The sequence below is a fragment of the Callorhinus ursinus genome, unplaced genomic scaffold (genome assembly GCF_003265705.2).
Source record: "Callorhinus ursinus isolate GAN/ISIS: 27379988/994484 unplaced genomic scaffold, GSC_fseal_2.0 scaffold72, whole genome shotgun sequence".
In the NCBI taxonomy this organism is placed as follows: Eukaryota; Metazoa; Chordata; class Mammalia; order Carnivora; family Otariidae; genus Callorhinus; species Callorhinus ursinus.
Window position 1 is genome coordinate 38,391 of NW_027397134.1, and position 18,096 is coordinate 56,486.

General features: G+C 42.6%; 1 protein-coding gene across 1 annotated transcript in view; it reads right to left on the reverse strand.

Annotated features, from left to right (window-relative positions):
- Positions 1–1,180: 1,180 nt before the first annotated feature.
- Positions 1,181–18,096, reverse strand: part of PIWIL3 (piwi like RNA-mediated gene silencing 3) — a 56,765-nt gene continuing 39,849 nt past the window's right edge. The window contains exons 6-19 of the mRNA XM_073886873.1: positions 17,854–18,054; positions 15,820–15,931; positions 12,079–12,205; positions 11,753–11,870; positions 11,234–11,348; positions 10,496–10,683; positions 9,876–9,948; positions 7,602–7,802; positions 7,339–7,442; positions 5,433–5,503; positions 4,917–5,073; positions 4,106–4,231; positions 2,867–3,014; positions 1,181–2,248 (exon numbers count right to left, since the gene is read on the reverse strand). Of these exons, the coding sequence (XP_073742974.1) occupies positions 2,192–2,248; positions 2,867–3,014; positions 4,106–4,231; positions 4,917–5,073; positions 5,433–5,503; positions 7,339–7,442; positions 7,602–7,802; positions 9,876–9,948; positions 10,496–10,683; positions 11,234–11,348; positions 11,753–11,870; positions 12,079–12,205; positions 15,820–15,931; positions 17,854–18,054 (1,798 nt within the window). The 3' untranslated portion in view covers positions 1,181–2,191. The remainder of the gene's footprint in view (positions 2,249–2,866; positions 3,015–4,105; positions 4,232–4,916; positions 5,074–5,432; positions 5,504–7,338; positions 7,443–7,601; positions 7,803–9,875; positions 9,949–10,495; positions 10,684–11,233; positions 11,349–11,752; positions 11,871–12,078; positions 12,206–15,819; positions 15,932–17,853; positions 18,055–18,096) is intronic.

Genomic DNA, 18,096 nt, shown 5'->3' on the forward strand with positions numbered 1-18,096 from the left:
ACTACATCAAAAACTAATGATGTCTTACATGTTGGCTAATTGAACATAATAAAAAAAATATAAATTTAAGCAAGGGAAGACAAAAGAGGAAAAGAAAAAAATAAAAGAAAATTGCAGATGGAACTAAGGTTGCCAATCCCCTAACGAAAATAGGGAGATGATCCTGGATTATCCACCAAGTGGTCCCAGTATCATCACAAGGGTCATTACTAGTAGAAGCGGGCAAAGAAGGGCCAGCGTTAGAAAGGATAGGAGAAGGAATTAATCAGCCATTGCTGGCTTTGAAGGAGAAAGGGGCCACGGGGCAAGGAACACAGCTGCCTCTGGAAGCTGGAAAACGCAAGGAGACGCCTTCTCTCCCAGCACCCGCAGAAAGGAACACACTGCTGACCTGTTTTGTCTTAGCCCACGCCAGACCTCTAACCTACACAACGATGATACTGCAGTTGTGGGGCCTGAAGACTCTAGGTTTGTGGTAATCAATTATAGCAGCAATAGGAAATGGATCCAGGAACCCCCACATCGTCAGACTGAAGGATCACCCTCATTTCAACAATGAAGGACACTTACAAAGAATTACGGTTAACCTAACAGTGATGGAAGACAAGATGATGTCCAACGGCAGTTGGTACCGATCCTAACAGAGTAATCTCTCTAGATTTCCTTCCGCTGCATACTGCTGCTCCGTTCTGTGCCTCCCCGCATCTTCAGTGCTGGTCAGTATCCTCTTCTGAGGATACACTGACTTGGGGGGGGGGGGCGGGTAGGTTGATATACATACTCACTATTCCCAGAGTCAGAAAGTTCATTTTTCTTACATACTTCATTGCTAGTTAGGCCAGATCCATTCCTGAAAGACCATTAGTTCCTCAGCACCTACTCAGCAATGTGAAACTAGGCACTGTGATCCGTTGTAGAAATGTGATTTACAAGCCTTTGGGAAGGTAAGGCTTTCTTGTGGAAATGTTGACTACCAGCCTCCTTCGCCGAATTTATGAAGCACAGGTAGGCTAATAAAATCAGATAATGCCTGAGTCACAAAAATATTTCCATGTATCTTAGAAAACCAACAATTTTTTCTAGCCTGTAGATTAAGAAACCTAAGACCAGAATATGTTTCTAAAATAACAAGACCTGATTCAATGATTTTACTATGGATATCTTTATTGGATCACATCATTTTAAATTTAGAAGTCTAGAAGTTTTTCTATAGTGTTATAAATGATTTTGATTGTACATATGGGAGATGTTCAGAAAGTTTTAATAACTACTTTGGATTTGTTCCTTCCTGTTTTCTTTTTTTATAGATCTTTAGAAATGTATTATCATAAGGCAAATTCTAGCATCAGAAAAGAACATGTTGCCTTAATTTATCTTTGATGGACCCATCCTCTGTATTCTACTCATCATTATGGGCAGTCCTGCTAGGTAAGATGTTACCTGGAGTACAACGTATTTTTAAATGACTTGTTTTAATTTTATTTCTTGTAAGACTGGTTCAAGTTGTAAACCTAAACTGATTAACTTAGAACCAAAGCAATTATATTGTTTTAACCATACCCTTTTTGGTATGCCTGAAGCTAATCTACTCCCTACCACTGGCCAAAATACTATTTTATTTAGGAGTATAAGAAAACAAAGTTTTACATCTTGTTTCCCGAATCTATTTCAGGATAGTTTCAAGGGGAGAGAAAACAATGTTTTCAGGAGAAACATAATAGCTTCATTTTAACCAATTACTCAAGACTGCTGGGCCCTTAACAGGGTCCTCCCCCTCGGAACACGCACAAGAGAACTCATGAAAAGGTAGCGCTCATGGAGCTGTTTCCCTTCTTTGTGGAAAAGGGACACAACAACTTCAATGTTCCAAGAGCTGCTAACTCTTAAACCACAAGGCTCTCCTTATTACAGCTCCAAAGTTACGTTCCAATTTCCATCCCTCTGAAGAGTAATCAATACTACACACATTGTGTTATTTAAAGTTTTGTAGGAAAGAAATAACCTAAGAAATCCCCATTGAATTTTGACATTTTGAGAGCTTTGCTGCCCTTTAAAAATAAAAGGTTTCAAAAAGATATCATTTTCCAAGCAGAGTCCACTTGTTCGTGAGACTTAATGCCCAATCTTGACGATGCATGGTGTCGCTTGCTCAGAAGTGCCAAGTGTTGAGGCGTGGCCAGTCATAAAGTCACTAATACACTTCAAAAGGTGAGTTGCAAGACACAAACCTCATGGTCTGTTCTCCTGCCTGGAAAATAGAAGCAGCATGTAAACTGTGCATCTTGGGGCACTTGGGTGGCTCAGTCAGTTGAGCGTCCAACATTTGATTTAGGCTCAGGCCAGAATCACGGGGTCATGAGCCCATATCGGGCTCCGGGCTGAGAGTGGAGCCTGCTTGGGTTTTTCTCCCCGCCTCTCACTCTCTGCCCCTCCCAGCTCATTCTCTCTCTCTCTCTCTCTCTCTCCCCACCCCCCAAATATATATATCTGTGTCTTAGAACTATGCATCTAAGGGAGTATTTCAGAAGTGCAGCTTAAAAAGAAAAAAAAAATTTACAAATGCTGGTTTTCAACACATTGTCAGGCTGTCTTCTGTCAGTCACAGGTAGAAGAGACGGCTTGCCAGGGAATGGTGTGGTTCTTGGTGAATACTCTGGCCCACAAGGTAAGCCAGTTTGTGGGCATAGTGACAAGGAGCAGGAACTCGAGTGACACCCTTCATCAGAAAGAAGAACAACAATTTTTCTAAACTTTCTATCTAAATTTAACCTTTCAGAGATACCATTTCAGAAGGTTCAAAAAGTATAGCTCCAATTTTGAACAATCTTACAGATCTAAAGGAAAATGCATGAAAAAAAATACTTACTGGCAGATTATAATACATGTGGCATAGTCTGTAGGTGAGACACTGTATCCTATCTGGGGTGAAGCGAACCGTGTCGTGGATGACATTATAATGAGTGGGAGTGACAGTACCATCTTTCACGGACTGACTCACGATAAAGAAATCATACCTGGAATTGCAGAACATATGACTCTAGACTACAGCTTATTTTCAGAAGAAAAAGAACTTAGCAGGGTGCCTGGGTGGCTCAGTCATTAAGCGTCTGACTTCAGCTCAGGTCATGATCCCAGGGTCCTGGGATGGAGCCCCGCATCGGGCTCCCTGCTCGGCAGGAAGCCTGCTTCTCCCTCTCCCACTCCCCCTGCTTGTGTTTCCTCTCTCGCTGTGTCTCTCTCTGTCCAATGAATAAATAAAATCTTAAAAAAAAAAAAAAAACCAAAAAACTTAGCAAACCTAGTATCTGACATGACACAAATGGACAGAACCCCATTGTACAGAGTTTCCTTTACATTCAGAAGCCCACCCAACTGCAGGGCAATGATTTGGGAAAGCAAGTCCATAAAAGGCTGTGCGGCCACTGACACAAGTCATAACGCTCATGGAATTTCTACAGAAGCGTCTGCCCTGATGCCTCCAGGCAGGAACCTGACATTGGCACGCTGGATATGGTCCAACAGGGAAACGCAATTCAGAGTTCCAGGGATGGATGCTTTAGGCCTCTCCCCGAGAACCACCGAAATCTATTCAAACCCCCTAACGATAGAAATGGCAAGGTTCATCAGCCGCTGGTAGGTACGGGATTTCTTCTCATACCTATTAGGTTACGCTTTACATTGATCATCCCTTCCCACCTGCTTTTTGCTTTAACCCTTTCCTGCCTTCTACTAGACTGATCGATGTTTGTCTTTCCTTCATTTTCCTTCACTTCTCCCTGTCGGCTGGTATGAAGGTCCTGTTTCATTTCCCATGCTGGGTTCTACATAATGCTCTCATTTGCACAATCGACAAATCTCTGCCTAACCGGAAGTTCTACCATTCTTCCTAACAAACCAAGAATCTCAGTATGTTTATGGCATATACTTTAAATTCTAGAAGAAAAAGACAGAAACCTCTACAATCCCACGTGTATCTGTTCATGTAATTTTTAACCATCTTTAGGTCAATCCATTCTCTAAACCATGCGAACCTTTAAAAAAAACCCTCTATTTCTATTTGAGTAAAAGGGAATGTTTATTTAAATAAATAAAAGGGGGGGCTTACCATTGCCTTTTGGTCACCTCCACATCAATAACTGTTCCTGGAAGTGGGTTTCGAAGTCTTCCTTCAGACTCCACAAAAAATCTGGTGTTTATTCGTTTCTTCACCACGATGAAAGTTAGTTTGACCCTTGAAAATAAGGACTGGTGTCACCAGCTGTTCTCCTGTCCCAGAGGCATTCAGAGTCTTGAAACACCACACACACAGGATCCGTTAAGAATCTGCAGAAGGCAGTTCCCCCCAACACCCCAACTTTATGTCCTAGCTCCCTGTGCCCGACTTAAGCAGTAAAAGACATTTCTATTCACAGCCACCCACATCTTAGGGGGAGGAACTTCCTCACAAGGTCACGGCAGCTCATATCTATGCTGGGCACCAGGCCCCACCAACAAACGGAGGGGTCAGAAGAGGCAGCTGAGAGGGATCCTGCCAGCCCTGCGACCTACAAACTCCAGAATAAATGAGCTGCCTAAACACAAGCCACCACCAGGCTGTGTTCGTGGATTTTAACGAATAGCTGAGGTTAGCCAAGCACCCCCTACATCAAGGCTTGCAGGGAGATTAGAAAAAAGGACAGGTTCTTAGGGATTCCACGGGAAGAATGCAATCTGGAACGCTGCAGTTCTGCTCTGCCCTCTGACTTGGGTGTGGAGCACAAAGTCCAAGAATGAAGGGTCGTCCGTCTTCTCCCCACCCAGCGACTGATGCCCTCTGTGTCCCGCTCTCTCTTAATTTGCATGTCATGATTGTTACAGATTCGTTTCAAAGACTGAACTGTAGAGTTTACAAAATATGTACTTTACAGTTTATATACCCAGAGTCTTTAGGGTACACAGATTTTAAGGAGGACTCGATCTGTGGTACTTCATGGTCCAGCAATGCTTGAAGCTGACCGTCCCCCACTCCATCCCGGTACACAATGATAGCTTGTGGCAGAAACAGGTTATGTTTACACCAGAGCTTCAGGGCGGCTGGAAGGAAACCAGAAATTTGGGTAAATAAGCCATAACTCAGAACCAAATGACCACTGCAATTTTTAACAACTTCAACCCTGTAGCCTCCAGGACACTGTCACTGCTTTTAAGTCTTCAGGCTAGCCCAGCATTTCCCGCCAGCACGACTACTGAAATTTTGAGCCTGCTAATTCTCCATGGGGGTGGGGGTGTTGCTGTCTTCTGTAGCATGCCTCGTCTCTAGCCGCTAACTGGACACCAGTAGCACCTCCATCCCAGCTGTGACAACCGAGAGTGTCCTTAGTCATTGCCAAATGTCCCCTGGGGGACAACTACCGGTATAGAGTCAGGCACTCCAACGTTGATGGGACACTGACCTTCCAAGCAGGCTTTCAGCCCATTCACAAGCTCCTGCCCCGATTCCTGGAAGAGGCACTGAGAGAACCACCTGTTGGGAGAAAAATCAGCCATCGGTTTCAGAAACAAGACTGAAAATACCATCATTTTGATTCTGAGTTCATCTGGGACCTCTGAGGAAAAAAAAAAATCACTATGGGTAGCCGTGGATCCAATTACGGATCCATTCTTTGATCCCCCTGCAGAGATTGAAGCATTGGTCTCTTCCTGTACCCCAGGGCGTCTATTAAAATTGTGAATGCACACAAATAGGAATTCGGAATGGAAGCATTCGTTACCATTGCTCCAAATTATGCGCACTTTCACTGTGCAGGACTACTGTCGTCTCACCCACTGGTGGACACGACAGAATAAACAGCCAGTGTTCCTGGAGATTCCTGCTTCCAGGCTCATGTCTTAAACAATGGCTCATCCATGATAATCTGCTTTGTGGGAGCCATCTGCTTTGGGACAGTAAAAGCTACTTGAGCAATATTTGTCTCCAGTTTCTATCCCCTGTATTTTAGTTACTTCAAAGTATTACGATGACCTGACATGTAATGTGCTTGTTTGCCTGCTTCTTTTCCAGAATGTACATTCCATGTGATGAGATCGTGCTTTTTGGTGCAACATTTTCACTGCTCTGTTCTCAGCATTTGAATATAGCGAGGGATCAAAAATATCTATGAACTGAATGAAAACTTAATTTCCTTCCCATTGTTGCAACGTTCTTTTCTACCTCCCCACGCCACACAAAAAGCAAACCAATGTTATTGTATCAAAAGAGAATATGACTGGAAAAAAATGATGACATTTGTGAAAATAAAGATGGATCCTCCTTAAAGAATACTCTGGAATTATACCTAGTGGGCCACGATCATCAGTAAGCATAGCAGTGATTTGTGGTCATACATGTCCTCATGCTCAAGAAACTATAAACTGAAGAGTGTGTAAACTCATCTGAAGGCAGGTTCTACTCTAAGCACAGACAACAAAAGTGTGCCTGAAGCAAAGGAGAAACATGGGGTATGAAAGCATGTCTTCTTTGGCAGGTCCCTTACATATAGATGTATGAAGACCAGATCCTGTACCTATAGGCTGCGGGTTATATTCCTAGGTCTGTCTTCCCCATGTGGGGCCTGAGTTCTTCCCCCTGTGTTCATGGTCCCCATGCAGAGACTCACTGCTCATCAGAGCCGCTGGTGGGCAGAATCCCAGCTGTCCTAATGCTTGGAACCTGTGACTATCACATTGCCCTGTGATTATGTCCTATGGCATGGCTGTCTTTATGAGGAGGTTTTCCAGATGGACCTTATCTAATCTCATGAGCCCCTTGAAAAGCAGACAGTTTTCTCTGGTGGCAGAAGACGAAGAGAGATTTGAAGCAGAACAAGGACTCAGTGTGACCTGGGGGAACAGGGCATTCGAGAAAGAATGTGGATGAAACCTGAGGAGCTGAGACGGGCCTGTAGCTGGCAGCCAGCAAGGAAATTGGGATTTCTGTCCTCTGGCTTAAAAAAAAAAAAAAAAGGATTCTGCCACAAGTATGTGCACTTGGAAGGGGACCCCCAGCCTCCAGAGGAGAATGTGGCTTGGCTGACACGTGCCCGACCCGAGAGCCACATGGTGCCAGATGGCTGCCCGCCAGACCTGGGCGCAGACACCGGAGTGTCCTCTTAAGCCTCCATATTTGTCATAATCTGGTAAGCAGCAACAGAAAAATGACATGGCGCCTTCCACATCAAACGCTTTTGGAGCATAACTTTGCCAGAAGAGGAAGAAAACACTTTGTCCGTGGACCTTGTCAACCAACACTAGTTGGGCCCACCTCTCCTGTGGGCCCACAGCTGGCTGTGATCTATACAACGTCGGCCGAAGTCCACTTACTGTGTCAATTCTTGATTGATGCTGGACACAAAGCCTGCGATCGACTTCCGCCGATGTACAATATCGTGGAAACAGTCGATACCGATAAACATCGTATTCTGTAACTAAAATTAAAAAAAAAAAAAAAAAAAAGGTAGCACATGGAGTTAGAACACAATAGGAGCAAAATCAAGCAATTACGTTTTCCAGATAGGTGAACAGAGTCTTAACAAATTCCACTGAACACAATTGAAATAAAGAGAAGGCAACGAAATCCAACCTACTCCTGTGTCCACCTTCCAGAGGGCACCTCCCATCTTGCAGTTCATCTGCTGGGCAAGCTTTGTCGCAATGGTCATCAGCGTCTGAAGTTTGTCTAAGGTCCGTGCGATGACACACTGGCTTGGGATCGGGCAACTGACACACAGGTATTGTTTTATGCTATCATACAGGTCTTTCTTTTCACTGGACAGCACGCAAACGACCTTGAAAGAAAGCAAAAGTGAGACTGTCCAGGACGCCACCATGGTGCTAGAAGAACTGGAAGCCACATCAAGGAAACTGTAGGCGGAGCACTGATAAAGCAGAGTCTATTCATTCAATCATAGCTGGTCCATGAGGGCAAAGGGTCTGGAATCCCAGTCCATTAAATAATTGTTTTTTGTTTTTTTGTGTTTTTGTTTTTTGTTTTTTTTACAGATTTTATTACTTATTTGACAGAGAGAGAGAAACAGCATGAGAGGGGAGAGGGTCAGAGGGAGAAGCAGGCTCCCCGCTGAGCAGGGAGCCCGATGTGGGACTCGATCCCAGGACCCGGGGATCATGACCTGAGCCGAAGGCAGACGCTTAACCAACTGAGCCACCCAGGCTCCCAGTCCATTAAATAATTGTGAAGGTGACCACGTGGAAGAAGTCTGGGAGGCAGGCACGGGCAGTATGTATGAATCCCTTGAACTTGCAAAGCCCTTACATCCTGGTTATTCTGTTTCCAGGAGTTTATCATGAAACTAATATGGGAGGGTTCAAAAGCACAGACTGAAATGCACCATTCTCAGGACAGTCACCTCGTACAGGCCGGATGCCATGAGAGGGGCACTTGCCAAGCGCTGTACTCGACTCAGCTCATTCTTCAATAACCTACTGAGATCAATACTGTCCCCATTTTACCCCCCAGCAAACAAGCTCAGGAGTTCTGGGAACTGCCTGATGTACAGACAGCAGGCAAAGTTTCCAACACTCGTTCGGACCTCCAGCAGGACACGGAGCCGTGAGGAAGGGCAGTTACTGTGTGGCTGGGTTTGGACTGGGACAGGACAATCCTCCCGGTATTGTTCTTGACATGTATGTATTATTATATGTATATTATACATTATATATTTTTACATTTTATACTTTTTTAACAATGATGCTTCTAGGAAGGCTTTCTGCGGCAGATATCCTCAAATTAGGGACATTCTTTTCTCATTCTAGATGAAGTGAGTTTTTCTTTTCACATGAAGGAATGTGGAAATCAAATGCATTACATGCCTTTTGTTTACATTTTATCTGCAATTATCTTTCCTAAAATTCCCCACACTAACCAGTTACTTCTTTTTCTAAAAACTTGAGTTCTCCAGTTTTCAGACTTACTGGCACCCCTGGCCCATGGTGTTCTCCTAATATTTCTTTACTCTCCAGCACGTCTCCTAATCATGAACTCTTCTTGTTCTTAATATTGTCAAGCCTCCTTGGGACTCTCTTCTGTACTCTTGACAACATCAAGTTTTAATATTTTTGGCTTTAGATTTGTTGTTCTGCTTAGTTTCTGCTTTTTGTTATTTATTTTGTTCTACTTTATTTTGGTTCACTCTGCACTTAGTGCATTAAGATTCAGACTTCATTCCTAATGCATTCATCAAGGGCCTAAGGCCCCCTGTCATTATTAGTTTGCTCTTTTATACAGGTTTTGATGCATACTATTTTTTTTTTTAAAGCACCTCATCTTTTGGGTACAGATTATACACACACACACACACACACACACACACACACACACACACACCCATCCCTCCCTCTTTTTATATATTTATGTATATTTTAGTAGGTTAGTAAATCAAGCTTTTAAATTTAAGTGCAACATCTTCTAGATTCTAAGTTTTTAATGTGATGATTTCTGAGTTTTCTGAGAGCAGTCAGCTAATGTCTCGTACAAATTCGGTTTCTGGAACAGCACGGGCCAGTCTCCTCCTAGGAAGAGCTGTTCAAGCTGATGAAAATACCAGACTGTGCCTCTTTGGGGCTCAGCCAGTCTAACAAGGTCATAAAGTGATAGGGGTAAGACAGGAGAGAAGGAGGCCACTTTCTCTCAAAGGGTCTGGCCACCCCCCAGTGAACATGTCTGAAAGTTTGGAGACCATGAACAGACTGAGAGCCTCAGAGAAGAGACAGAAATTGGAGAAGACCCTGCCAAGGACAGAGAACTTGAGATAGATTTTGAGTGTCTACCACTCAGAACTGAACAGATGTGATTTATAACACTGTGTATCAAGACATGAAGCCACTAACAAATAGATACTTACCATCTGTGTCTTGGAGGACACATGATTTTCTAATGCAGTTGTATAGGATTGGACTGTATCGCTTACTTCAAGTCTAGAAAGTAAGTATATAACATCTATATTCAAAAGGTAATGAAGAGTAAACATTTTATGCAGCACATGACTCCCGATATAAAACAAAACAAAATACAATGTTAAGACAGTTACTTCAGTTGAAAGGCTTTTTTAAAAGATTTACTTATTCATGAAAGAGGGAGAGAGCGGGCCCATGTGCACATGGAGGGAGGGGCAGAGAGAGAGAGAATCTTAAGCAGACTTCTCACTGAGCCAGAGCCTGACCTGAGCAGAAACCAAGAACTGGACGCTTAACTGACTGGGCCATCCAGGTGCCCCAAAAGTTTGTTCTTTAAACAAAAATAAGTTCAATTTTTGGCTTCCTTAGCATGTATCCCAATAGCCACAAACCATACATCACAAAAGCCTATTCTACTACCTGTTACTGGAACAGACTAAACTTTTTTGTTTACAAACTTTCAGGGTTTTGATAAAGTGACCAATTCGTCTAATTTAGTCTCTTCTGATTCCACTTTCAGATAGCTAACAACCGGTTTTTAAATGGAGGTAATTTCGGCTCAACTCACATTTTTGCCTCTCTCATAGAGATGCCCATGGTGGGTGTGACCCTTCGTAGACTCTGTAGAAAGAAGGAGGCTGCTCTGTAGTTTCCTGTAGGATAGAGTATTAGCCAATGATCTAGTGACTTCACATTGAGTAAGGGTCCACTTCTTGTCTCTTTTGACCAATCTGCAAATTGTGGGTGGGAGTCAAACTGGAAGAGATAAGATTTCATTGAAAAATTTGTATAATATATATATATGTATAATGCCTTTGCTGATCAATATACATATTGAAGAGCCTTTCCAGTGCCAATCTGTGCTACTTCCTTTTGAAAGGTTACCATTTTAACCTTCAGTCGTGACTGAATTACTTATTTTTTCCTTAAGATAGAGGGGAGTAATACTGGAATTCCATCGTGGGTTATTCTGGATTGTCTGGATTCTAGGTAGTTGACTCTTAAGGAAACATTTGGAAGATTGTTTCGCCATGCGAGATGACCACAACACTAACAGATAAAATACAGATGCCAAGGATCCTCTATGCCAAGGATGTTCTATGCATTTCAATGGAACATCTGCTTGCTCTCCCCTAGACGAAGGACAGGTAGCCCAAGGAGAGAGAGAGAGAGAGAGAGAGAGAGAGAGAGAGAGAGAGAGAGAGGAGTGACAGGTATTGACCTGAGTCAGTTCCTCCACGTTATTCATTTGACCCCAAATGACTAAATGAATAACTAAAACGGGACCATTTTGAAAGTGTCTTACCACTCGTCTTCCTTGAAAAATTCTTACTTCTTTCAAGATTCTTCCTGAGAAGGACAAGAAGCTGGCATCAAATTTCAAATCCCAGAGTTGAAGTTCCTGTTGTACCTCCTTATTTCTGAAAGGAAAAATATTTCCACAGGATCAAACCTCCTTCAAGGAAATAAGCAAAAGTAATGATCCATTTGCAAAATTCCCCTCTAACCTAAGATGCCTTGTCATTGGCCCTCTGTGCTGACATGGTGCCGGGAAGGTCCCTAGTACTCGGAAATCACGTCTTTGCTCTCACGTCTGCGCTTAGGATCTTTCTAGTTCATGCTCCCCCTCCAGACCTCCCTGAACTTTGCATTGACAGAACAAATAGAGTTGTTCCCCCAAGAGGTCATTTTCTTCCAACCTGTCATTTTTTAGTTGGAGTATCTGAGATGCCAAGAGTTCTGCACAGGTCTCAACTTCAGGAGACACACACACACACACACACACACACACACACACACACACACACAGAAAAACAGCACTTACGTCTGTATAGCATTCATCAATTTTTGTAATTCGTGCTGCCTTTTTTCTGGATCCAACCTCATATGAAGAGCCAAGTCTCTCATCACCCTGTAATTTCTGCGCAGATCATCTGTTAGACCTTTGAAAGAAATTAAAAAGATACTGCTCAACAAGCAAGAATAGATTTATACATGAGAGGCCTTGGTTTTATGTGGAAGAGGAAGAGCCAACGGAGAGAAAACAGCTCTGGGTCACATGGAGTACCGTGAAAAGCGTGCACCCCTACATCATGACATCTGGGGATGAAAGGGGTGGTCTTCTATGAAGAAGGCATGAATCTGCAGTACCTGTCAGGTGGCATAGCTGAGGAACCAGCAGTACAGGCTCTTGGGGTGTGTCCCGTTGGCTCTTTTTCCACTTGCCTTTGCTGATCAAGAGTGGCTGATTCAGTTCAGTGACCACTTGATCATATCGCTGCTCAAAAGAAGCAAGAACGAACACTGGCGTGACTGTCCCCCAAGCCCTAGTAAAGTCATATAAATAGGTACAACAGTGCATTTTTGGATCGCCAACAGAGGCCCAGGGGTGCGCTGGGGATACTGTTTCCCCAGGTTTAAGAACGCATTAAAGATACTCTTCATGTTCTCTTAATTTAGATGTCCCGGGGATGGCCTTTTTTTTTTTTTTTTCCTATAACACACGGAGCCGAGGAGAACGGGACCCACAAACTTTATATTGGGGTCATTGTACTTGCCTTCTTTGACTTCATAATGGTAGATGTGGGACCAACTCTTGGAATATGTATTTCTCGCTACAGTACTGTCTTAAAAATTCTTTACACATAATTGAGAACTTTCAAGAGGATTCCCAAACTGACGGGGGACAACAAACCCGGCCATGTTCTGGAGCTGTGATACCACCAGCTATGCCAAACATGCCTCCTCTGTCATTGCCCCTAAACTCTTCCAGCAGGAAAAGGCGTGTGCCAAGACATCCCACCCAGACGGTCCTACCCCTAGGCTCCAAGTCCTGTACAACAAAGTGCCTTTACTCTCCCAACACAAAGTGATGATTTGTCATAGCTCCTTTCATGCTGATCAGTGAGGTCCTCATCTGTAATCAGTTAGCCACATGAATTCTGGTAGGATGTGTCTATTAAGCACCTCGAGAATGTCAAAGGAGTTCCTGAGACAAGAATACTTCAAATCTAGTGTTCATGGCTCTTTTCCTCTTGAGCTGAACTACTACTTTTTTTTTTTAATTCTCATGATCTTTTTGCAGACCATGTATATTTTTTTTTTCCTTAAAGTGGTCTGTAGTTATTTGAAAGGCAGCCGGGATTCACCCCCATTAGCCTGGTTCTAGAGTCTTAAGGCAGAAGCTTGTATAGGTAGATGTATATTACATGTATGCAGAATCATAGTGTCATTTTAGGGCCTCGACCACCACTCCTACCACCCAGTCTAGCAAAGCCTTTGTACGAGCTATTCTTCCTGTTGAGAACTTTGGGAAGCACGCTACTTATTTCTTACAGCTGTCCTGTGACATCCTAGAAGGCTCTCCCGCAACATCAACTTCTGCCTCTAAATAGTTCTGTTGTCCCGCTTTGCATTATTACGAAAACTTCTTTGAAAGCCAGGATTGTACTTTCCTTCTAAGGGCTCATCTGTGGATCCTGGGACTCTTCTAGGTCTCACGACCACACAACTATGTTGCCATCTATTATTAGACTGGGTTCTCACCAGGGCCTCCCGAGACTACCCAAGTCATTTCAATTATTTCAGCCCATCTGTTTTGCTCAAGTAAACCTGCTGAAACCATGGTCTTATGTTTCTTTTGCATCCAAGGCTCCTCCTATCAACACATGCCAAGAAGGTAGTTTGCCTTCACATAAATGCTCTTTCAAGTTATTCCCAAACCTACTGCTCTGTGATGCCAGCATGTGTGAACTATTATATATTAGAACATATATTATATATAATATACAATATATATGTATGAACGTCTATGTACTAATCATGGTATAAAATGTAAGAGATATTACAAGGAACCAAACCAACATTGTCCTGCCCCAATGGAACTCCGTCTACTGGCAATGGGAGAGATGCACAATCACTCAAATACAGAATTACAAATTTGGATGGATGCTCTGAAATGCAAGGGGCACAACAGAACGGGGGGAGGTGGCCACAAAGGCCTTGAGATTGCAGGCTAGTGTGAGGGGGCTGGGGGTGCAGATGATGTTGGGATACCCAACGTGGCTCTTTTCAATCAAGGACCTTTGAGGTGAAAGGTGGAGAACGAACAAGCCAACGTCTGCCTGATAACCCTGTCTGCAACTCCATCAGAGCCCAACAATCCCCAAAGCGGCTCCTCACACAGACTCGCCCATTGCAGTAAATGATGCCAGCCTCCACCCACTTCCTCGGATAAAGCCAGAAGTCTACTCTTACTGTCTCTCACTACATCGGAGCTGTCGGTAAGTCCTGCCCGTTTGCACCTATCCTCCCCCACTCCAGTGCAGGTTACCATGATCACAGACCTACACGGACTTAAACCACCTCCCTACTGGTGTCCCTGCCTCCCTTTTTACCCACAGACAGCCCATTCCCTGTACATTAGACACACATCTGTAAAATAAGATACATCACTTCATCCATCTGTATAATACCATTGGACAATAAAATCCCATTTGTCCAGGTAGACAGGACTTTATACAACGTGGCCCCCACCTCATCCTCTGCCTTCACATCCTCCAACCCATACACGTCCCGTCCATAACCATGTTTACTTTTTTTTTTTTAAGATTATTTATTTATTTATTTGAGAGAGAGAGAGAATGAGAGACAGAGAGCACGAGAGGGAAGAGGGTCAGAGGGAGAAGCAGACTCCCCGCTGAGCAGGGAGCCCGATGTGGGACTCGATCCCGGGACTCCAGAATCATGACCCGAGCCGAAGGCAGTCGCTTAACCAACTGAGCCACCCGGGCGCCCCCGTGTTTACTTCTTGACAGACCATTCTAGACTCATTTGGGATCTGGGCACGTCAGCCCCATCCTGGAGGTGGGGTCTCTTCTCTCCTCCCCAATCTGCACACAGCTTGCTCCTTTCTGACATTCACACACCAGCTACTCAGAGACTTCTAGGACCAGCAGTCTGAGCCACCAGACATTCTCCACGATACCTCTTAATTATCTGCATATATCCCTTAATATAGGTTTTCTTCTTGTCTGCCAGCTCTCTTGCCGCCACAAGGATGCAAGATCCTTAAGAACAGAGAACACAGTGGTCTTACCAACGTATACCCAAGATGTGTCATGGGCCCTCATTACATGCTCTTTGGATTGAGCGAACAAGCACCTAGTATGGAGCACCAGTGGGGATGAGGCCGTACTAGCACCACCCCCTTGGAGCGATGTCACAGGGCTCTGTGGAGCCTCCGTGCTTCCAAGTAACTAGGTTTTGCATTCCTCAGAGAAAAATACAAGCTGTTCTTTTTAATTATAGGCTCTTTCCATTTGCTACAAATACCTGTAATTCCTTGAATTCTTTCTCTTATCTGCCAAAGCTAGAAAACCAACCTCATCAATTATGTATCTTTGTTCACTAAGCTAAGTTTACTTGTTTCTTTGTGAACCAAGATGGAGGAATTCAGGAGTTATGAGATTTAGCACAGAAGTGACATCAATTCAGATGATAATTGGTCTTTTTCTTCTTTTTGAACCAAATTCTATAGGGCTGAAACTTCTACGTAAGGGAAGGTGTTCATATCTGAAGTCTTGACATTTTATTTTCTAGCCAATAATCCAGCATTTTAAAACTACCATAGCCCCTTCTAACACTTACTGGAGAGGTCATATTGGAGCCATTCTAATTATATGACATTACCCTCTATACAAGGCACTCTAATACATGGAAAATAGGTACAAGTCAAGTGACTTGTACCTATTTTCAACCCCAAAGAGAAATTTTATATTATATACAAGATTATGACTCATTCTGTCACACATGACTATAAGTTATACATATATTATGAGACATATTTGAATAAGAAAAAAAAAGATTTAGATACACTGAAAGATTTCCTACCGTCTTGTAGTACTCTACAAAGGTGATTTCGGCACCATCTGATGTTTTAAATGTAGTTCTGGGCGTCTCCTCCCAATTAATATCATCCACCCTATAGGTTTTGTTGTTAAATCTGTGAAATAGTCACAACATATGGTATTACTCCTAACGTATACATTGCATGGGATCATGCAAGAAACAAGAGGCTTTAAATCCTACAAGTAATTACAGGATCTATCTGCTTTATCATATGTATATTCTCTTTCTTATTCTTAGTATATTCACCTTTCAACACAACCCAAAGAAATACCACAATCACAAGCAGTCACTCCTCATTTCCACTAAACTCCCCCAGTCCTTAGGCAACCACTAGTTTAGTGTCCATCCCTACACATTTGCCTACCCATCCTATTTCACATGAATTGAATCATACAATACGTGGCCCTTCCTGACTGCCCTCTTCCACTTAGCATAATGTCTTTCAAGGTTCATCCCTGCTGTAGCGTGTTCTGTCACTTAATTTTTATTGCCAAATAATACATTTTACAGATGTACATTTATTTATCCATCTATCAGTTGATGGACATTTGAGTTGTTTACACTTTTGAGCTATTATGAATAAGGATGTTATGGACATTCACATACCAATTTTGGTAGACACAGGTTTTCATTTCTTTTAAGTATATAACCAGGAATAGAATTGCTGGATCATATGATCACACTATATTCAGCATGTTGAAAAAGTGCCATACTGTTTTCCAAAGAGACCATACCATTTCACATTTATACCAGCAGAGTTTGAGGGTTGGTTCCGATTTTTTTTTCCACATCCTTGTCACTTAATATCCACCTTTTTTATTTTAGCCACCCTAGTGGGTATGAAGTGGTATTTCACTGTGGTTTTACTTTGCACTTCCCTGAGAGCTAATAATGTTAGTATTGTTTCATGTGATTATTGGTCATTTGTATATTTTCTTCGGAGAAATGTCTATTCAGATCCTTTGCCCATTTTTTAAAAGCTGGGTTGTCTTTTGATTTGTACGTGTTCTTCACATATATAGATGTTAGTTGTTTATGAGATAGGTGATTTGCAAATGTTTTCTCTCATTCTGTCTATTGTTTTTCACTTTTGACTTTGAAGAATGAACATTTTTAATTTGATGACGTCCAATTTATATTTTTCTTTTGTCATCCCTTCTCTGTTGGTGTCTTACAAGATTTTGCCTCACCCAAAGTCGAGAAGATTTACTCCTATAGTTTCTTCTAAGAATTTTATACTTTTAACTCTTACACCTTTAGGTCTATTTCTAGTTAATTTTGGAGTTAAATTGGAGTTAATTTTGTATATTGTGTCAGGAAGGGCCAGGTGGATATCCAGTGGTCCCAGCAACATTTGCTGAAAAGAGTATTCCCTCCCTAATTAAACTGCCTTGACACTCTTGTTGAAAATCAACTGACTATAAATGTGAGGGTTAACTCTGCGATTCTCAGGTCTATTCCATCAATTTTTATGTCTGTCCTCATGCCACTGTTTTGATTACTAGAGCTTTATAATAAGTTTTGAAATTGGGAAGCAGGAGTCCTCAACTTTACTCTTATGATGTTGGCTAACCAACTTTAAATCCACACTCTTCTCAACTTAAAATATCTAGTCTAAAGGGAGAGTAACAATAGAAAACTTCAAGGGGAAATTTGCTCATGGAGTATAATTAAGCCCTGATTTTTAAAAAAATAGACACAAAGCGAAAGAAATTTGGAAGGAACATATTCTGTTACTGCAAGAGAGGGTTCAGAGCAGATGACTGGATCAGCATTAGGAATTCAAAACCAGTGAGGTCTACAACCCAACTGTATTCCCCTCTCATGCTATAGGACCAGATGAGAAAAGCATGGACTGGTCCTGGCCTATGCCATGCTAGGTCTGCTTCTGAACTTTAACACTGAGTGATTTGAAGTCTACACCTCTTATTGGGGGGTGGGGGGTGGGGAGAAGATATCAAAGTGATGGGATAGGTTTTTGTTTTGTTTTGTTTTGTTTTAAAAAAGAAGACTTACACTGTAGAAACAATTGATCCGACTAATTGTTTAGAAACTTGCTCCTGAAGATCTTGCTTTGCGGGGAAGCCATCACAAAGAGCCGATATTAAATCATAAGCCGTTTGCATTCGGACCAGTTTATGGTTCACATCAGCACACAGGGTAATGCTGGTTTCATACTCAAGAATAGAAGTAACATATCCAGGCCAGATTACCAGGCTGCAAATAGAACACATTAGAAGTGAGTACCAAACTCCAAGC